Source organism: Phyllopteryx taeniolatus, chromosome 15 (genome assembly GCF_024500385.1).
Source record: "Phyllopteryx taeniolatus isolate TA_2022b chromosome 15, UOR_Ptae_1.2, whole genome shotgun sequence".
In the NCBI taxonomy this organism is placed as follows: domain Eukaryota; kingdom Metazoa; phylum Chordata; class Actinopteri; order Syngnathiformes; family Syngnathidae; genus Phyllopteryx; species Phyllopteryx taeniolatus.
Genome location: NC_084516.1, coordinates 4,083,213 through 4,105,573, shown reverse-complemented (window position 1 = coordinate 4,105,573; position 22,361 = coordinate 4,083,213). Strand labels below are relative to the sequence as shown.

The 22,361-nt window shown below is 41.9% G+C and overlaps 1 protein-coding gene across 11 annotated transcripts in view; it reads left to right on the top strand.

Annotated features, from left to right (window-relative positions):
* mast4 (microtubule associated serine/threonine kinase family member 4) overlaps positions 1 to 22,361 on the top strand; it is a 59,900-nt gene that overhangs the window by 22,488 nt on the left and 15,051 nt on the right. For 2 of the 11 annotated variants that reach the window (XM_061748024.1, XM_061748029.1), the window contains 9 exons: positions 3,791 to 3,871; positions 16,535 to 16,623; positions 18,342 to 18,411; positions 18,502 to 18,580; positions 19,696 to 19,850; positions 20,219 to 20,294; positions 20,376 to 20,585; positions 21,192 to 21,293; positions 21,367 to 21,499. In XM_061748024.1, the coding sequence (XP_061604008.1) occupies positions 3,791 to 3,871; positions 16,535 to 16,623; positions 18,342 to 18,411; positions 18,502 to 18,580; positions 19,696 to 19,850; positions 20,219 to 20,294; positions 20,376 to 20,585; positions 21,192 to 21,293; positions 21,367 to 21,499 (995 nt within the window). Of the gene's footprint in view, positions 1 to 1,965; positions 2,118 to 3,790; positions 3,872 to 9,086; positions 9,464 to 16,534; positions 16,624 to 17,589; positions 17,696 to 18,341; positions 18,412 to 18,501; positions 18,581 to 19,695; positions 19,851 to 20,218; positions 20,295 to 20,375; positions 20,586 to 21,191; positions 21,294 to 21,366; positions 21,500 to 22,361 lie in introns of those variants that run through there. The other 9 variants (XM_061748027.1, XM_061748033.1, XM_061748026.1 and 6 more) reach the window with 7 other exon arrangements.

Genomic DNA, 22,361 nt, shown 5'->3' with positions numbered 1-22,361 from the left:
AGCACTGCCCTTAAATACGAAAAAAAGAAAGCAGTAAAAAAGGAACATTAGGCGACGAACAATTACTGTGTAAACTGAAAAATGCTTGCTTTCCTGTGAATTGCAGAACTAGTATAGAGTTGTGTTACTGCGGTTTCAGAGAACTGCTCCAGATCGGTGTTGCAATTTGTGAATTGGTATTCCAGCCCAGGACCATCGGACTACATTCCTCAGCTGCTTTTTGCTTTCTTGGGAACCACTGAACTAGTATTTGGTTGTATAAGCACAGTCCACAAAAACTGCTTCACATCTGTGTTGCATGGAGTGCTTCAACCTCTGGCAGCCTGTGAACTAGTATCTCAGGGTCAATAGACTACGTTCCACAATTTCATTTGACTTTCCCGTGAATCACTGAAGCAGTATTTTGTTGTGTAATCACTGTTTCTGAGAACTGCTTCACTGTGTTGCATGGAGTCCTCCGTCTGGTGCCTGTGAACTGCTAGCCCAGATCCATTTGACCTGATTCAACAATTCAGTTTTGCTTTTCTGTGAATCACTGAGCTAGTATGTAGTTGTCTAACCACCGTTTCTGACACTTCACATTTGTGTTGCATGTAGTCCACCAAAATGTCTAGAGGTAAACATTTGTTTATTTTTTAACAGCAGCTCTAAATCACAATGCACTTTGTGTCACAGACACCATTTGGGTGTCATCTACTTCCTGGACAAATATTCCGCCATGACACCGCTCTGCTTGCCAGAAAGGGGGGGGGGGGGGCGGTAGGGGGATACTTCTTGCGACCGATCCTTCTGCAAACAGGTTGGCGCAGCCTCCAGTGACCTCTGTAACCATGGCGATGGTGTCAGGCCGTTGACAAGGCAGCCTCAAATGAATCGCAACGGCCATGCGTAACGTCGATAGACGAGTAGAGGAGCTGCTTTGGTTGAACACGGAGGAAAGTGATTGTCAAGATTGTTGTTTGTTAGTTTGCAGCATCCACTTAACATGACACTTTACAAAAAAAATGCCTCCCTTTTCCCATCAAGAAGAAAAATGTGTAATAAGTGTCATGTTGAGGTCATGGACGCTGTTGTTCAGGCATGGACAATAAAAATACTCTGGCCTATTTGAGTCCTGTTTCTAAACAAAACGGAAGAATTGTGGCGTGTAAACTGCATATCAGATGAATTAGACTTGGAGATGGCATCTTTAATGATGATTTATAGTTGTCTCCGATGTGCGGGCGCTCCACAATGTTGCGTACCCAGGGAGCTATTATTTGTTTCCACCCAGTCTATCCATCGTAGTGAAGCTATGTTTCTTTGCTCCTAAAAAAATAAAAAGTGTTTATTTCGATTGTTGTCTGTGCACAAGAAATTCCTCTTCCTTCACAAACTCTCAACTCCCAGTTAATGCTCAAAATAATTTGGAATATTTCCAGTACAGTTTTTCATTGAAATTTACCAGAAACTTCCTGGAAATTTACCGTCAAATTTCCCCCCCTTTACGACCCTACTCCAGAGACCCAACTATTTTAATACAACACATTTAAAAGTCAATTGTGTAATCGTTCCCATTTAATTGCCGCCTTTGTCATGGCATGTATCACAGTACAAAAAATGTGACATTTCCTAATCTGCCACCTTTAGTTGCATTGCAGCTTGTCACCGGGTGGTGGTGTCACTTGCTGTTGGGGGGGAGGTGGTTGGGGTCTGTCAAAAGAGGGAGGGGAGGGGGGAGTCGATTATGAAGGAGCAGGAGGAGGGGCTATTGTCCCGCCGCAGGCTGCCGAGGGTCTTGTTTGACAGCTTCAAGGTGGAAAGACCAAAGCAGCAACCGCGACCCCACCCCCCCACCCCACTCATGGTCGTTTTCTTATCCTTTTTAACCCCTTCTCATTTTTGTGAGTGGGTGGGTTGCCGTCGTTGTCTCATCACACTGTTTTGACTGCTCTTTGTCAGAGCGAGAGGGGGAGCAGCCGACGGGAGGGGGGCGCGGGAGCTCGGCTGGCTCGGCTGGCTGACGGCATGCATGCGTTGCAGCCAGGCAGGGAGCGCTTATGATGATCACAATAGAGCAAAGCGGCAGCCATGAAAGCCCAACGGGAGCGGCTGAGAATTCCTGGTCTGACGCTCGAGTGAGTATGCTGCCTTGTTAGCATTAGCTTCTGCAGCAGGAAGTCTCTTATCTTGCGTGTGTGTGTGCGTGCGCGTGCGCGTGTGCGTGCGTGTGTGTGTGTGTGTGTGTGTGTGTGAGATGCACATGCCGCAATGTAAACGTTCAAGAAGTCCTGGTGTTAGCAGGTCGCGACCAACTACGGCTGCATTTCCCCGCCGTCCTTTGGTTGGCATTGTCAGCAGTGTCGAGGCGTTTTTCCCGCTTCTGTTGTCTTGGCCGTTCCTAATCCGCAATGGGGGAAAAGGAGGATGAGGAGGAGGGAGAGGGGTGGGGGGACATATTTCTTGGATGCAGTTCTTTCTGCACTCGTAATGTATTCACGTCTGTGTTCTGTTTTTCACAGACACGCCGTCAAGGTTATTACACATTCCGTGTTAATAGGATTACAGTACACATGCACGGTCAACTAGTTCAACTCAGGCTGCGACAAACAGTATCGCATTATCTCCTCACGAGACAATTATCGATATGACAACAGCAGGTAGCCATACTACATGTGGTGCTTGATTAAAGATGGCGTTCCGTTCCTAGTCCCCTAATTTGTACATAAAGTCGTGCCAAAGTCGATCACTAACCTACGCTAACAGGAGAGTCATAATTACAGTCAAATGGACCACGTATTCCTCAGCCTCTATCAGTTGTTTATTTTTTGGGGTTACAGTCTCCTCTTGAGCAAGTAAACTGGGTCCTCGGTAGGCCTGTCAAAATAATGACTTTATCGACTTATCGTTTGCTAAATAAAAAATGGACATGATAGTTTTTCCGAACTCGATAAATTCCCATTTACATGCGTTTGTTTACATACGTGATCGACATTCAGTCGCGCTACTTGTTCCCCTCTCCTGTGCGCTCCACACTGACTGTTCGCACTAACAACAGGAGAGGGAAGGGTTTTAAAACGGATGGCACTACTTTCTCCCATTCAAAGCATGCAGTAACATCTGAGGATTTTGCCGTTTTCTGCAAAGGGCACCTTGCAACTGAAATAGTGTCTGGTTAGATTGAGAACATTAAAAGGTGTGAATATTGCTGCATGCTTTTAATGGGGGAAAGTCGCACCATCTGGTGGACAAATATATATATTAAAAAAATGAAAGCCTGTAGTCCAAATTACAATCTTAACAAAAATTATTACATTAAATGTGGCGTTTTCAATGGGCCATTTGTGTTGTAGCAAAGAACTGTCACTTTTTGTGTAACTGTCATTTCAGGATAGCTTAAGGAACATAGATGACAAAATTGAATTGAAAAAAAAAAAAAAACATTAAAATTGTTACATTAGTAGCCCTAATTAAAAATAAATAAATAAATAATGATGAATTAGACTTGGATTTTCATGCGGGCATAATCTGATGCTAATGAGCTCCTAAATCCACTGCAGTAAAATCTGCTCACCTCAGGGTGACCTCAACACTGCAGCGACACTGTGTGGTGTCCCCTTTTTTTTTTTTTTTTTTTCCCGTTACTCCTACGACAGAGGAGGTGCAATGTCAAACACGTTCATCTTCCACAAGTGAGACAAACATCTTGGCTGAGTGCACGTGTCCGATCTTAGAAATCTACCGCGTGTGTGAGTGTGAGTGTGCGCGATAAAAGACCTCTCTATTTCACTTTGCTCCGTTTAACTTGCAGCCTCACGCCTCGAAGCTTGAGCCCCACTCCCACTAGTCCTTGCAGCCCGTGCAGCCCGCTGCACGCCTTTCACTTCTGGAGGTAAGCGAGTGACGCCACGCGCACCCAACCACCTGCTGCATGGGATCAAAATAGCCACATGGTGCTGTACTGTACCTCCATAAAGTACTCACCACGCTTGACTTTCTCCCACATTTTATGTTGCAGCCTTATTCTGAAATAGAATTTGTTTTTGCTGCAAAGAGGATTGGGCAAAACTGCCACAAAGATACAGTGCATATAAAAAGTCTACACACCCCTGTTCAAGTTTTTGTGATATATATATATAAATAAATAAATAAATAAAAGACCAAGATGAATAATTAGAATTTTCTTGCACTATTGACAAGTGCCTCTGATCAACCCCAAATAAAGTTCAGCTTTTCTAGCAGGCATTTCCTGAGTTTTATTTATTTATTTATTTATTTATTTTTTTTCTCTCTCGAGCAGAATCCTGACGGTTTTGTGCTAACACTGACTGCTATTTGGAACTAGTCATAATTCTCTCCACCTTGACTATGGCCCCAGGTCCAGCTGAAGAAAAACAGCTCCAAAGCATTATGCTGCCACCACCATGCTTCACTGTAGGTACGGTGTTCTTTTGGTGAAGTCGTGTGAACATACCTTTTGGAATTATGGGCAAGAAGTTAAACCTTGGTTTCATCCGACTGTGAAAAAATGTCCCATTGAACATGACTTTGAATTGAATTGTTTATTGTGAACAGAGCCACATGTCCAGTTATAAGAGGGTGTACACATTTGGGAACCCACGTAATTTCAATGAATTTTTACATCCTCTCTCAAATTGAGTTGTACAGGTTGTAGGTAACATTTAATAGTTGAAAAAGTGCAATTATTTGTCTTGGTCTCAATATTTTTGTATCACAAAAAACGGGAATATGAGAAGGGGTGTGTAGACTTTTTATAGCCACTGTAAGTGTGCCCTCTTGAAAATCATATTCAAAAATGCTGTAATTACTGTCAAATGTGCATCAACAGTATTTAGCAAAGGCTGTGGGTAGTTTTATTTTTATTTTTTCAATAAATTAGCAAAAATCTCAAAACATTTCATGTCATTTTGAGATATGTAGAATTTTGAGAGGAAATGCTGTTTAATCAATTTTGGAGTAAGGTTCTAACATTATAAAATTTGGATTAAGTGCTGTGAATACTCTACAGCTGCGCAGTACAATATTGATCCAAAAACAGCATATATCGTCCCACGTCCAAGTGTGTTTGTACAAATAAATGTGTTGTTGCGGTGAAGACAGACAGGTTGTTGGCAGCTCTCAAAGTGGCCAAACCTGAACGCGACTCAAATAAGACTCTATTTACAAACTGCACCTGAGCACCCTAAATACGATGTCATGTAAACACACAGTGTAAAGCTCTTGACCCCCCCCCCCCCCCCTCCCTCCCCACACACACCCACCACCACCACCGTTGAAATCATCCCTCAGTGATACAACCCCAGTGCAGGCAGATGCAAGGTCGCTCCCTCCCCCCCATCTCTTCAGTCCCCGCCCCACTGTAAAGTTGCCTTCATGCTCACTTTTCATGCGCTAAGTAGGATTTGCAACACATCAAAGAGGCGGAGATTCGCTCCCTCCGAGTGCCGTCTGCTTGAACGAGCTTTTGGACTATCTGTGTGTGGTGGCAGGTGAAGTCGCGTGAAATTAGAATCTGAATCATCTTTATTGGACAAGAAATTTGAGTCGACAGGACTTTTGCCGTTGGGGATTCGCAACTTAGGCTATTCGCAAGTTTGTTTTTTTTCGTGGGGGAACCTATCCTCCTCTGCTGTTTTTGTGCTCAGGCTAAAGCCATATAAGCATTACTTTGGCGCCATCTTCTTGTAGTGTACTTTGCCGTTACGGTTTGCCTGCCTTTCGTGTTTGTGTGACAAAAGATAAATTGCTGGGACACACTTTTGTTTCCCCTTGTGTGATGTCCTGTCAGTTTGTACTAGCTGTCATTTAAGCTAGTAAGCCAGCAAAAAATTCATAATTTAACTCCTGAATACGGGGGCACGGTGGGTGTCCCCCTCCTCTCGCCCGAAGATAACTGGGATAGGCTCCAGCACGCCCGCGACCCAAGTGAGGAGAAGCGGTACAGAAAATGGATGAATGGAACTCCTGTACACAGTCGTTGATGTGACATAGGTTCATGATCGTGTGCATGCTAGATGCATGCACACATGGTGTTGTTGCTTTGCTGATTATTATCCGTCTGTTGTTACAGACCACGGTAAATCAGTTCAAACAAATTACCAGTCTTCTTGTACATGACCTGTGTACCTTGCCCCACTGAACATTTGGAACACTCCTCTGCAACCCCCCCCCCCCCCCCCCCCCCCCCACCACTGCCTTCGCCCTTTCTAATTGAAAAGTAATGCTTCTGCCACTATCTTGTGGCATCTGTAGGCAAGTCTAAACCTTTTGGTTCTTGTGCTTTAAGAGACTCAAGTCATTAGCCAGCTGGTGTAATGAGCCAGTGACCTCCATGTTCGTGCCGCAAGTTTGACTTCGGCCCCGTGCGAAGTGTTACGTCGTAAGTGGAACACCGAAGGAGAGCACAGCCACAATTAGAGCGAAGACCAGCAGGGACAGGCACACACACACACACACACACACACACAAGACAATAACTCTGGATCACGAGGGAAGCTGACAGACGACGATTTGGCGCTAATCAGCCGGCGCACCTCCCTCCCCTCACGACGGTCTTTGCGCCGTGCCGGGGTCAAACTGAAGCCGACGATGCGACTAATCTCGCCCCCGTTGTAATGATCCCAAAAGACAGCTGAGTCGTGTGAGGACATTTGAGCACGTCATGATGGAACATTAAGTGTGCATAGATGTTAAACATGATGGAAATATGGTCAATTAGACATTAAATATGATACATTAGTTATAAATTGGATGTAAATATAGTGCATTTGAGGTGTGAAGAACATGAAATATAATGTAAACATGGTACTTTAGTGCTGTGTAGACATGTAAAATGTAAATTACCACTATAGGTGTGTATAGTATTTAATATGCTACATTATTGGTGTATAGTCCATAAATGTGTATATGACATCAACACGGTACATTGTCGGTGAACGGACCAATAAATGTGGAAAATATACTGAAGTATATTAGGTATTTAGAACATAAAATATGATGCAATTATAGTATATTAGTGACATTGGGGTGTAAATAAGCTGCATTATAGGAAGCTAGACCATTGAATGATGTAAATATGGTACATTAGAGCTTTATATATCATTCAATATGATGTAAATGTGGTGCAAAGACATTTGTGATGCAAACCAGTAAAGTATAGACGTACTATTTAAAATGTAAATTAACACCAAAAAAAATCACTGTATTCCAAAAGCAGCAATATAAAATAAAGTAAAAATAAATAGAATATAGCATATTGGAGACAGAGAACATTAAATATGATTTAAAATGGAACGTTGTTGGTGTACAGACCATATAATATGATATAAATGTTGTACATTAGAGGTGTATAGATCATTCAATATGATCTAAACAGTACATCAGATGTTTATATACAATTAAATGTAAATATGGTACTTTAATGATGTATAGACATTAAAACTGTTGTGGTGGCTTTAGATGGCATGTGAGGGTCATATATGTGATGTAAATACATCATAAGTATATAGTGATTTACATGTGGTGTAAATATGCTCCATTACAAGTGTATAAACAAAAAATATGATGCAACTATGGTACCGTACATTCGAAGTACAATGCATTTGGAGGGCATGTGCCTGCGTGTTGTTTCAAGTGTTGCGTAAACGTGAACACGCTGATATTGGCTGCAGATGTCAAACCTGCGGTGTAAACGCAGCCGAGAAAAAGTCACGCGAGTCCACGTCGGTTCTTATCGCTCAACATTTATTGCAGCGCGAGCGGCTTTTTATTTCTGTGCAGCCGGGACTTTGCTCTCTCCCGTGAGGTCGGGCCTCCATCCTTATGCTGCCCCCGCCCCCCCCAACCCGAGCTTCTCCCAAACGTCAAATTCATCGGCGGCGTGATGAAATGCTCGCCGCCGTGTGACCGTTTGTGCACTTTGCCGTCAAGCGGCCAATCAGGACGTCCCAAAGCTGAGGCAGATCAAAGGGCCAAAGTGTCGCGGGGTGGTAAATAGTGTTGTGTAGCCGACCCAGTCATTTTAAAATGGTACCAGTGACTGACCCGAAACTTCTTGCAATGCTTTGCGACACATACAGCCAGGATCTTTTTTATTTTATTATTATTATTTTTTTTTAATCTTTGTTTATGATCTTGCAGTAGTCATATACCAATAATACACTTTAACCTGTCGTGCTTTTGATAAAAATAGCTCTCCGCAGTGCTCTACTTTATAAAAACATTCAGGGATAACATAATTAAATAGAATATGAAGAATTTAAGTTTGAGCTTCATGCTTCCATGCATTCATCGTGCGACTTCTTCCGGTGTCTTAGCCACCAGGGGGCAGTGTAATACATGTATAAGTATACAGTGGACCTCCGCATAGTCACGCTTTGGCGTTCGCAAATGTTTTTCGTAAACTTATTCGTCGAAACTCACACTTATTTGCATGTTTCGTTTTACCTCATCTCTTGCTTTTTTGCAGAAATCACTGCTTATTCTTGTATTTTTTGCTAGTTTTTTTTTTTTTTTTTTTACATGGCAATTATAAAGGAGAGTCATTTATTTGCAGAGTTTCACAATTTGCAGAATAATGAAGAAATATGCTTGTATTATTCTGTCTGTCTACATGTGATGCTGCACAGTTTGTGTTCAAATATCCATTGCTTAAGGGGTCGTAACACCATCACATCGATGCTAGTTTAGTTAGCCCATCTATAGCGTTTTGCATTGTGTGTTAGCATTAAGCTGGCGGTTATGTGGTTGTTTTTAAATGTGCGATATTCTCTCGTTTTCTATTTAGTTTGACAGTAGACTTCAACTGGGACGGGCATTAAACAGCTTGCAGCCTCTTTTTAAATGTTTTTTTTTTTTTTTTTTTTTTTTTTTTTTTTTTTTTTTTTAAGAATTGTTCACTATCTACCAAACTGCATTTTGCTGCCACCGTCTCGCACTTGCACCTAAAACATTTACTTGCGACTGCCAAGCACGGCTCGTATCTCAAAACTCATTTTTGCGTGCACAACCCTCGTGTTTGCAGCACAACTGGAGGAATTCCCACATTAATACGGTGACTGACCTGTCAGATTTTTGGACGCGAGCCAAACGAGATGATGCTGCAGCCCCTCCTTCTACCTACCCCTCCTTCTACCGCGTAATCACTAGTAGGTGCCCGTTACGTGCTAACAAAGAGTCAGCTGCTCCCGCACATCGCAGCTCTGCTGCAACCTGACCTGGATCGTCGTCCCCTCGGGTTCCTCCCGGGATTACGTCTTTTATTCAAGGGAGGACGGCGCGTCCTCATGCCGCAGCTGAACACGGAACACCAATGCCTCCGCTTCCCGTCAGGCGGTCCCACCGCTCAGCTCCCGCTACTTTGTCCAGACTTGGACGGCATGTGGGATTGTAGCGCGTGGACGCCGCTGTCCAACTTTGGCGCACCGCATTTCTTGGGAAGAGCTCGCCTTAGACGCTCCCAAAGGTAACCTCTACACCCTTGTGCCTGGAACAGATTGCTTCGGAATTAACTTGACACGGAAGCGTGCCGCAACGTGTTTTCTGGACTTGGGAGTGTTTACAGCCGATTATTGCTTCTTGTGTTGTTAGGGCAGTGTCATGTTATACTGACTGGATTGAGCAGAAGTTTTGTTCAGCTTGTAAAGACAAACTGGAAATCGAAATCTTGTGTAAGAGCGCAGCAAATTTTTGGGTGGAGTCTGATTTTAATCAAACTTTTTTTTTTTTTTAAGCTTTGCAGAGGGTTTTTTTTTTTTTTTCCCCTCTCAAGTTGTAATCGTCTTTTAAAAAAAAAAGGTGTAACCTTAGTTTTTTGTTAGCTTTACAAAAGTGTTTTTTTTTTTTTTATATTGTAGTTATTGAGCTAAATAGTAAGAATTTGCAAGGTCGTTTGTTTTTTCTCTTTTGAAAAAAGACCTAAACCAAATTGTTTTATTTCATTAGCTCTGTGAAATGTGGTGTTTTTCCACCTTATGTCGTGGTTATTGAGCTAAATAGTCAAAATTTACAGAAAAAAGGTGTAATGTTAATTTTATTTTTTGTTAGCTTTGTGAAATTGGGTGTCATGGACATCGAACTAAATAGTCAGAATTTACGAGGTCTTATTTTTGGGGGAAAAAAGGCATAATTTTAATTCAGTTTTCGTTTGTTAGCTTCATTATGTCATGGTTATTGAGTTAAAGCTACGTTTTCTCCATTTTGAATTGTGAATTACGGGCTCTTTCGCATGTTTTGGTACAAGAGATGGATTAGTGAATTAGTTGTCGACAGAAAACTAATATCAAACATTTATTGAGCGTCAGAATGTGGCACCCCGTGCTGACGCCGACTCTGGAGCCAGGCCAGACGGGAGCTTATTTCGATTCTACTGGGGCCATAAATTTGCTCAGAAGCTGCCCGGTGTTTACATTTCATGCCCATGCCCATGAGAACGTGACAGGCTTGGAGGGAACATACTGGCTTTCGTTGTACACCGCGGGCCGAAACGTAGCGCACCTGTGAGCATCTGGGACTCCTCAGTTCACTAGCGCCCTTCCCCCACCCTCCTCCCCCTGCAAAATGTCATGGATACTGTGATAGACTGTGAAAAAACTAAGCAAGACTTGTCTACGGAGACGAAAAATGACCACAATTAATGGATTAATACGTTTCGGTCAAACAGGGCAGCCGTGGCCTCAGGGAATATAATGTAAACGTAGACAAAATAGTTTTGTTTTTTTTCTTTCAGAAAAAGGCATAATTGTCTGTGTGAAGTTGTAATATTGCAAGAATTAAGTCATACTAAACGGATGAAGTTGGATTTCTTTTTTTTTTTTTTTAAATATACTTCAATGTGAATAGTAAAGATTTTCGGGGGGGATGTAAAATAGTATTTTTTTGCGAACAAGGTTTTTCTTTTAAGAAAAAAGTAATTATGAGATTGAAGTTGTATTTTGAAAAAAAAAAAAAAAGAATTATGAAAATTGTCATGAAATAAGAGGAAATAATATTTGCAAGAGTGAAATCAGAATAGAAAAAAGTCATCATATTGTGAAGTCAATTTTTCCAGATAAAACTTGGATTTGTATGTGAATACAGTTTTTCTGTTTTTTTTTTTTTGTTTTTGTTTTTTTGGGGAGTCGTGGGGAGTCAGAATATTACAAGAGTCAAGTATTTTTTTCCAGATACAAAATCATCATTTATGCTTGCGCCTCTGGCCCGACTCGGACATCATGTGGGATTGTAAGTGTGTGGACAGCACTGTCCAACTTTAATGCAACACATTTGTTAGGCAGAGCTTGCCTGCGACGCTCCCAAAAGTAACCACTCCACCCGGGACTTAACTTGACACGGGAGCGTGCCGCAACGTGCTTTCTGGACTCGGGAGTGTTTACAGCCGGTTGTCATGTGTCATGTTACTGCACTGAGCTCTGAGTTTTGGTTTCCGTTTGCAAAAACAACAACGGAATCTTGTGTAGAGGTGGGGCGAATCGGAGCGTAGCGTACGATTTATTAAAAAAAAAAAAAAAGTTTGCTGTGCGAAAGAGGGTGCTTTTTCCTTTAGTCTGTGTTATCAAGCTAAACATTTGGAATTTACAAGAACAGCCATACTTTTCACCCGATAAATTTTGAGACTCGTCTTCATTTTCAAGAAATAAATATTTTTCCCCCCCTGATATACTTTGCCATGATTTATGAGAACAGTCAGATTATTCGTCGTGATAAGAAAATAAAGTCATTTTCAAAGTATGGTCTTAATTTATGTCATATCTTTGAGAAGTGCTCAAGTCATATTTTTTCCCAGAAAATAGTCATGATATTATGAGTGTATGTATTTGTTTTCCTTCCTCAAGAAAAAAGTCATTCGAGAATTAAGTTAAATATTTTTACAGGATACAGTCATAATTTAAGAGAATGATGTTGGATTTTTTATTTACTTATTTTTAATAGTTATAAGAGCAATGTTATTTTTTTATAACAAAAACGATATAATATTGCAGGAATGAAGGATTTTTTTTTGGGGTGAAAATTTGTAAATCTTACGAGAGACTAAAGTTATTACATTTCAAATGAAAAATTGGATTAAAAAATATTTTTATGGTATTATTATACATAATTTAATTGCATATGTGAATGAATTTTTCCATGCACAAAATCTAACTAGAAGGCTTTTTAAAAAAAAAAAAATTATTTCATTTATTTTTGAATGTGGTATTCCAAGAAAAGTCATGTTTTTTTTCAAGGGGGGAGAAAAAAACAAAAAACTTAAAAATGAACATTTTGACTGTCATACAAGAGTAAAGAGAAGTTAACCACAATATATTACAAGAAAAATGAAGTCAAACTCCTGGCCCTTCGAAGACACCTGAGAGACGTAACAGTGTTTGAAATTTGCCTTCCTTAATCCTGCTGATACCGTGCTTTCATTTCTCAATGCGCGCTGGGATCAATAGAAGATTGTTGGTCCTTGAAGGGAGCTCAGTGCTCTCTGCATTCTAGCTGAATTGAAAATGTGTTAAGTACTCATATGTACGCCAACATCCCCAAATGACCTTCATTTGAATTTGTGATTTATAGAGTGAGGCGACGTGTTTACAGTGTGACATCCGCAAGGTCTTTGTAAATGGTTTGAACTGCCATAGAAATGCACTTTTTATTTCATTTTTCATTTTTAATCCCCGTCATGACCTACTTGGAAAACGGCTTAGCATTAAATAGTGGCTGGTTTGTTGCAGTCCATGCATGTAACATTGGTTGTGGAGAAATATGACTGTAGTTGGAAAGACTGTACGTGTGCTTTTTAAACACTTGCAAGAGGGAGCGTTTTCCTTCACATTTACACAGTCATGTTTTTTTTTAATAGAAATATACAAAGTCAGAATATTATGAGAATCAAATATTTTTTTATGGTCTAATTTTACAAGGGGAAAAGCAGTGATGACAAGATTTAAAAAAAAAAAAAAATAAAAGTTGCAATATTTACAATCCTTTTTTTGGCAGTAACTACAGGAATAAGGTTTTTTTCGAGAGATGTTCAAATATTACGAGAATGAAGTCGGATTATTTTTTTTTTAGTATATATTTTCAAATGTTTTAAGTTTTTTCAGAGATTCACAAATCAATTGTACAAGAATAGTCAAATTTGTTCGAGGTAAAAAGTTGACTATTACAAAATCAGTCGTATTTTTTTAAGAAACAAGTTAGAATGGAACGAATAGTTGTTTTTCCTAGAAGTTTTATTTTATTTTTTTTTTTTTTTGAAAGAAGTCCTGAATAATAATATGAGAATTGAGTCATATTTTTTTGAGAAGAAGACACACCGCTACAAGAAGAGTCATAGTCTTAATACAATGAGAATTAGTATTTTCTAAAATTAAAGTCTGCTGCTGGACTGACTGTACGTGCGTTTCTTTTTTTAAACACTATTAATAGCGCCGGTAAGTGTCAGATATGCGACTTTGCGTTGTAGTTTTGTCATTGCTTCGTGTCGGCACACCTGACAGCTCTGACAGCACAAACGCACAAAGCAACGTTTCTGGGCCGGGCTACAATTGTTTCATTCAACGACGTCTATTTTTGCCTCGCACGATATACAAAACAAGTTAAAAGGGCCTTTTGACAGATTGAGACTACTTTGTACTAGGGATGGGTGATATGGCCTAAAAATATATTTATTCTTTTTCACAAAAAAATCTAATCCCTGATTTTAATCGATTTCCTCCCTTATCTTATTGTTCAAAGCAAGTAGGGTTAGTTAGTAGGCTCTTTGTCCTCCCTGCCACCTCCTGGGATTTTCTTTACAATAAAACCCTGCTATTGCATTTCCTTAACCTAGTAATAGCATGATTGCCAAAGTCCTTTTTGACTTATTCAATATCAATAAAAATACCAATGTGTTTGCTAAAAATGTAGGTTTTTTTTTTCTTTGTCTGTAGATTCTCAGGTCATGGTAATCAGCGAAGGTTGAGTCGAGGTAACTTGACTCGTCATGTTTGTTGACTTTGATATTTTTTCTTCTTTTCCAAAAATGTTTAAAAATAACAGGCAATTATGCTGTTAGGCTAAGGATATCCACCATATTTTTTTTTAACATGAGCCCCTTTCATACTGCCAAGTAAGATGGCTTTTACCTGGGCTTTACCCTGACTTTTGCTGTCCTGTGTGTAAGACTGAAAAATGGTGATTTGTGTGGTGGGAGGGGAAGCGGTAGTTAAACAGGCCAAAATCCAAATGTCACCGGGTAAGGCAGGGCTAGAGGCTATTTGCACACCAGGTGTGGTTTAACCAATACAAGTGTGTAAAAATAAGTATTAAATTGAAATGTAACATTTCTACAGTGGTAGCTCCTCTAATTTTGTGGGTAGGGCATTCCAGAGTACTGGAGTCAGAACAGATAATGCTCTCAATTCACCCGTTGACTTCTTTTTAGCTCTCAGGGTCACCAAACGACCAGCATGTCGTGAGCGCAAGTCTCGGGATGGAACATGCGGTACCGCTAAGCAAGATTGGAAAGTGCTAAGCCAAGTAATATTGTATGAGTAAGACTGTAAGCCATCTTTTTCCTGGCATAAAATTGACTGTTTGAGTTCTGTCTGAAAGGAATGGAGAATCAATGCCGGCTCCACTATTATACCTCTGTCATGTTTGCCCAAAAAGATGTAAAAATAATTTAAAAAATAAAAAATAAATAAAATAGTATCAGTTAGTCACAGATGCACTTCCGCGATGTATCATGTACATTACCACGTTTCACATTGGCCATCTCGACTGACTTTTACCCTAGCCTAACTTACTATACTGTAAGGCACCATTGGATTTGGGGGTTAAAGTAGACCACTTTGTCAAGCTCTGTCCGAAAGGGACAGGTGAATAAATACCGCCTCGATCATTGTCTCTGATTTGCCAATTTACCAGGAAGCCAGCGTGAAAGGGGAAAACTCACTTGTGCCATAAGCGTACGTAGACGATAACCGCTAAACACCGCGGCAGGAAGCGCGAGGATCAAGCGAGCCGAGGGCCGATTGGGCAGCGACGTGGTATCCGCTGGCCTAATCCACAGCGAGTGCATATAAATAGACGGCGTTAAACCTGATCCGCTTTGACGCCCGCACCTGTGTACCAGATGCTTTTCACTCCGTCACCATGAATGAGCGCACAGTAAACAAGAATGGATGTCACGGAGGCCGAGTGAGGGCTTTTCCCCCACACACACTCAACGGCATGAATGGAAAGAAGAGCATCAAAGGGTCATTCTTGGATCTTTTTATCTCTCGATTATTTTTTCGATTAATCGTATTTAAAAAAAAAACAAAAAATTAAATTTCCATCCCATTATTTATAAAAAAAAAAAAAATGCAGAAAATGCACTAACGTACATTGATTATGATTCACTGACTTGTTTTGTACATCACGTGCCAGAATATAGGCAAAAATGTTTAATGGTTTTCTAAAGATATTTGCAAATGTCTTATTTTGATGAAACACAAAGAGTCAGTCTACATAATATTTATAGATTCATATTATATGCATCTATATATTTATATTTTACTTCATTATAATATAATTATTTATTGTTGAGAGGCTGAAATTCTGGGGATTTGGACAATTTTAAGTTAAACGAGGTCTTAAAACGATTAATCGATCAGTTGTCGATTAATCGTGCACCTCTAACCACAGCACACTTTCTACTAACTACTGCAACGCATAACGAGAGAAACAATATTTCCCAGCTTGGAAATCCATTCAATGGTCCGACACGATTGCAGTAGGAAAGAAAGTCCAGAATTCTTTGATGATTTTAGGGCAACTTCCAACTGTTTTTTTAATACAGCACTGCCTAATCAGTGTCGCGTAATACCACAATTGTAGTTAAAATCAACCCCTTACTTGCACAACGCCGGCCAGATGCGAACAGTTTTGCCTGCAATTAGGTGCAGGTGGTCGCCTCCAAGTTTTATATGCAAGAAAAGCCCTGTTGGCCCAGGAAAAAAGGTGGGATATTATTATATCCAAACATACATTATGGTCTTCCACGACCATGCCATTGTAGTTTAATGCGCGCGTCATCAAACTGTTTAGCTCAGCAGTGCCGCAAATGTGACATTGGTGTGTCATGGGGCACGCCACGTGACCTCTGCACCACCGCCGCCTCTGCAGCGGTGCGTTGACAACCCAGCCGAGTCTGCCTACTCGGGCATTTCTGCACACGCACACGCACACACTGCGCCCCACTGTTCTTTTGATTGTTCCCAGGCGCACAGAATGGTCGCCGACGCGGCCCAATTGTTCCTGTCAGACATGATTGTTGCTCGTCTGTCAGTTCGTTGACGCACTCTATCATCATCATCATCCTTTGAAGATGTGTAGCGCGCACACATGCTTCTCTATCTGGGGATTTTGATATATTGGGCAATATTGTTCACTAAAAAGTCCACTAAAAATGACAAAATAGCGATGTGGGAGTAGAGGATGATTCCGAGCGTAGCGACTGCGTGATTCCCAAACTTCATGTTTCTTTGTATGGATCAATGACACTGACCATAATCCTTTTGTCCAGCTGCAGGACGAGCAACAGGAAAAGCCTGATCGGCAGCGGCCAGTCCACTGGTTTACCGCGACCCCATTCGCCCCTCTCGTCTCTCGCAGGTACCACATTCATTCATGCACGTCATTTACTGGCAAACGACAGTACAGTGGACCCCTCGCCATTCACGGAGGGATGGGGACCGGGCGAAAGTCCAAGGATAATTGACGTCCATTGTAATTGCATTGGAAATTCTTTTTTATTTTTTGTGTTTTTATAGTAATACCCAATTAAGAAGCATGTTTACGGCTTTGTGGCAATTGCCAGTACTTTCTTCGTCAAACCCCATTCATTCATTTATTTCCTCTGTCAACAAGTTTGCTGTATTGCTCCCTCCCTGTGCCGCTTCTGTGCAGGGCTGTATAGCCTGCAGAACGTTTGACTCTGATTTCCACTCATTAGAAATGAATTAAGTGATATTTGCGTACGTAGTGGTCAGCCACTTTTTCTGCCGACTTAAACGACTCCAAAACAGCTGTCTTGACTTTCTGTGCACGGCTTTGGGACGGCGACATCTGATGTTTTCTCGTGTGTCCATTTCCCGTGTTTCAGATTTACCGGGGAAACCAAAATTATCCCAAACGTCAGCCTTTAAAAGTAGAAGTCCCTCGCTTCGCGCTAATGCTGCCGTGGCTGCTTGGGCTAGTCCCCATTTTCTTGTTGTTTGGTGTGTTCAACTATCCTGTCGCTTAGTGTTATAACACCGCCACATAGAAGCTATTCATTAGCCCATCTATGGCATTTTGCATTGTTTGTTAGCGTTACGCTAAGTGGACGTTCCTAGGGCTAACCTATGTGGTTGTTTTGACTCAACGGTAGCAGTAAACGGGGTTCAATACAGCAGCCGCAAGAGAGGTGCGCGGCGTCACCAAAGCAGTTGTGGCTTTTGAGGAAGCGGAGACCCTCCAGAGAGGAAGCGCAGCGGCGGTGGTGAAGGGGGGGGGGGGGGGGGAAACATTCATTCACCGCGGGGCGTTTTATTTCCTGCCATTGGTAGCGCAAAAAAAGCAGCCCAGTCGCCACTCAGTGTTTAGTCTGAGTCCAGAGGGGAAAAGATGCGGTCGGATCCGCAAACACACAATGTTCTCTGGGACGACTTAACTGTGTGGCTCAGGCGCAGCGTTGCTAGTAAAGGTAATGAAACTGGATGAATGGATCTTTTCTACATTGATTCTCATTGGTTGAGCTTTTTTGTTGTTGTTCCCTTATACGGAAACAGCGTTTGTTGTTTACATTGCATTCAGGGCATGGCATTGTCTTACTAGCTGCTTGGCTCGTGCCTTTGAGAGCACTTAACCCTTTCTGCATCCATTTTGGTGCCTTTCAGTTTTGATTTTCAAGCCGTTTTGTCACCCCTGAACTTTCATATAGTGGATGTCCCAAACATTTTGACATTCTTTGAAATGTGACTTTTCGCTATTGATGTTGGATAATTATATACAGTGGTGTCTTATGAGTTTAATTCATTCCGTGACTATGCTCATAATGCAAAATAGGCATATCTAAAATCATCTTTCCTCATTGTAATGAATAGAAATTCCATTAATTCATTCCATCGCCCCAGTTTTTTTTTTAACTTTTTTTTTTAATAAGTAGCACTCTACAGTATTACTTTAGACAACTGTAGACACACAACAGCTGAGTGGTGCTTTGAAGGGCGAAGTGTTTGTCACTGTGAGGTCATAGGAGCTACGTATAAGTAAAAGAGCAGTTACAGCTGATGACTTGTGACCAACGTAACTCATGTATTGTTGTTTTTTTTTTCAATTTGTTCCTGCAGGCTCGAGTCCACAGGAAAGTCCGCGGAACTTCTCCCCGAGTGCCTCAGCTCATTTCTCCTTTGCACGAAGGTATTGTTGATTTTTGTTGTTGTTGTTGTTTCTGTTTGTCTTAACAAGACGAGTCGTGCGTTGATGTGAGTTTTGCACTTGTGCCGTCAGGAGCGATGGCCGCCGCTGGTCGCTGGCCTCCCTTCCCTCCTCTGGATATGGAACCAACACCCCCAGCTCCACCGTCTCCGTGAGCATCAGAAAACCTTTATTTAACTGGATGTTTTAAGGCACATTTTTAACGTTCTTTACTGTAAATGTAATAATAAAGGTGTAAGAGACACTACAATTGAGCTTTTAGTATGCTCATTTTAATACATAGTGGATGCCTAAAACCCATGCATATTGGGTTTATTTCCAAAACATTTTAGAATTACCATGTACCTTGAATGAGCCTAAAACGGCAAAGCAACACAAACATTTTTCTCAGTAACCAAATAGTCCCATTGAAAATACAATTTACCATCCCACATTTGTCTTCAAGCAAACTAATGCAATCATTTATGTCAGCAAATATGGCGATTTGGTTTTTAACTTCTCATCCGTTATTCACTGGAAAGCTCACCTATTTGCTGTCTTTGTACACCATCTGGTGGCATTCGGTGTCAAGAAAGTTTGTTGAAGTACACAATACCTGCCCATTCATTTAGACGAATGTAGAGTCTTGGCACCATCTTGTGGCAACAATATGCAATAACCCTTTTTTTAGGAAGGGTGTCAATTACGCACCAATTTTCACAGCAGGGCTTGTATCCCTATTCCTTGCATACAGCTGTTTCCTGTACTTAATTTGTATATTTAATTTTTTGTCTGCGAGATGGTGCTTCTTTTGCCCATTCAAAGCATGCAGCAAAATGTCGCACCTTTTACGATCTTTGCAGCTGTGACTCGCTATTGACATGTTTGCACTGACTTATATTGATGAAATAATATACAAATTACCTTACTTTACTCTGCTAACCTTTCCCTTTAGCTGAAAGAAATGCTGAGTTTATTTAAAATTATGATTCAGTGCTGTCATCCACCAGATGGCGCCACATGCCCCCATTCAACGGATGCACAATTTAGAACAATTTAGCACATTTTACTGTTTAGAGGGACGTACCTTGCTACTGAACTGATGAGTCAGTCATGTTTAGGTAGCTTTCTGTTGTGCTGTGAATGCTACATGCTAATGATTTTATTTAAACTGCTAGCATTTCCCTAAGCTCTGTGACACTCCTCTTTATGGTTCTTAAAAAAAAAAAAAACGTGCTACCACTTTGTTTTGTTTTCATGTTGAATGTATATTTGTTTCACTTCCAGTCATCCTGTTCATCACAGGAGAAGCTGCACCAGCTGCCCTTCCAGCCCACGCCGGACGAGCTGCACTTCCTCTCCAAGCACTTCTGCACCGAGAGCATTTCCGCAGACGAGTGTCGCCGGGCAGCGGCCATGCGACCGCGTTCGCGCAGCCTGAGGTGAGGATGCCTGGCACTCTCTCCCCTAACACATGTTTTTTTCCTCCTTGTCTGCTAGCTTAATGCTAATATATAATGCAAAGCGCCATAGACGGGCAAACGGAAATGAGCATCGATGTTGCGGTAATCAGATAACCTTCAAAAACTGCTACTTTAACCCACGTGGAGCAGCAACACATAAAAGAACATGCAACAATACTCATGGGCATGTATTCTCTCAACTCTGTGGGGAATGACGACTATTGCTGAAGATTAGTTGAGGATCTTTTCTGCCTCTTGTTCTAAATTACGCTGCATGTCTTCCAGTAGACCTCAGTGCTGTAGATCTGCACGTGGATTACTGTCTTGTTTTTGTTTGGTCTCCTCAGCCCTGGGAGGTCTCCATCCTGTTACGACCACGAGATCATCATGATGAATCACGTCTACAAGGAGCGCTTCCCCAAGGTGACGGCTGAGTTCGCGTGTCATCTTTTTCACCTTCCCTTTCCTGACTTCGCCTCACCTGACCTCACCTCTCGTCCTCAGGCCACCGCTCAGATGGAGGAGAAAATCCAGGAGATCATCCGCGCCAACTCCCCGGAGAACGTCCTGCCGCTTGCCGACGGCGTGCTCGGCTTCGCCCACCACCAGATCATCGAGCTGGCGCGCGACTGCCTGGAGAAGAGTCGGCTGGGCCTGGTTACTTCCAGCTACTTCTGCGAGCTCACCGACAAGCTGGAGAGGCTCGTGCAGGAGGTGAGTGCACTCTCAATGCCACTCGGGGGTCCAGGGGAGACATTTTTCCAAGGGCCCCCTCATAATCTTAACGACAATTAAGTCATTCACTGCTGTGGACGTTTGTATTGGTCAGCTGCAATCCAGCTATTTACTGACACCACCGACGTATAGACATGTCAGTTACGTTTTTTAACGGGTATGCGTGGAAGATGGTCTTGCCAAGCTTGTCTGTGAAATTCAGGTTTGTAAACCACTGTAATGACAAACAGATCCCTGTAGATGGCGGCGTTGCATCACTTAGGATTCAAGGTCTTTTGAGTAGAAGATATAGATTAGAAGAGAAATGCCAACACGGAAGTCGGACAAGTTTAGGCACCTCACGCTTACGTGAGGTTGACGTAGTGAATGAGGAAGGCCGTGGAAATTTTTTTTTTAAAAGCCACTGGCGTTCAACTCGAGCCGTGCAGTGAGTCAGCGTTGCTCACGGTGCATTTCTTAGTTGTTTATCTGTCATTAAGTTATTACTTACTTTTTTTTTTTTTTTTTAATAGTTTGAGGCGTCACAAAAGCAAAGAAAAAAATCTTGGCATCCCAAGTCACCGTTCTGTTTGACGTTTCTTCCAGTCCACCGAGCGTTCCGAGAGCGAGGAGGTCAACTTCATCCGCGAGCTGGCCAAGAAGATCCTCATGGTCATCGCTCGACCCGCCCGGCTGCTGGAATGTCTGGTACGCCGACTCCACTCAGTGAGAACACTTTGCACATTTCAACTCAAGTCAGACATTTTTCCTCCCCGTGCAGGAGTTCGACCCCGAGGAGTTCTACCACCTCCTGGAGGCGGCAGAGGGCCACGCCAAGGAGGGTCAGGGCATCAAGACCGACATCCCTCGTTACATCATCAGCCAACTGGGACTCACCAGAGATCCTTTGGAAGGTGTGCTGCTTCCTTCCTTTATCGCGCCCACACAGCATTTACAGTGGATATAAAAAGTCTACACACCCCTGTTCAAATGCTGTGTGACCATAGATACGCGGATATTATCAATTCTTTGTTGAAAGTGGTTTCCTGACAGAATAAGTAAAAAAGCAATCTTGTCTTTGTGATTTATTTTTTAGTATCATTACAAGAAATAAATCTTTGCAAAGAGGGGAAAAGGTACAAGTCATCACGAATTGTCATCCCTTACTGAAGAGCAAGCAAAAAAAAAAAAAAAAAAAAAATCACCATTATACAGAAGTGAGCCATAGGATAAAAAAGGAAATACACTCCTCTCATTCCCACAGCATTCTTAGACAAACAACACCGTCCAGCTGCACTCAAACTTATCTTCATGGGAATGGGTGCATGCAGAGGATGAGGGAGGAAGAGAAACCCAGGGAGTCAAAACAATCCTGAGCACATTTGCAGAGACAGAGAAGTACTGTGCTGTACAAGAGCTATGGAACGATAAACATGCAAAGGTTATATAAAACTAATATTTGATATGCATATGTACAGTAGGTACGGAAAGTTTTCAGACCCCCTTAAATTTTTCACTCTTTGTTATATTGCAGCCATTTGTTAAGGCCTCTTTATACTGCCGCGGCCGACAACGCCCGCATTGCAACACGTGACCGACGAATTGGCGCGCGCGGCCCCTCTGCGTCGCTTGACGCGCACATGGCAAAAATAGTTGCGGCGCGTAGAATGCCGCGGAGATAATCTCTCGTGATTGGTCCGTTTCAGTCACATGCTGTGATGACGTCATCAGCCTTCCTCCCGGTTCCACGTAGCAGCTATGCCGCCGCCTTCTCGA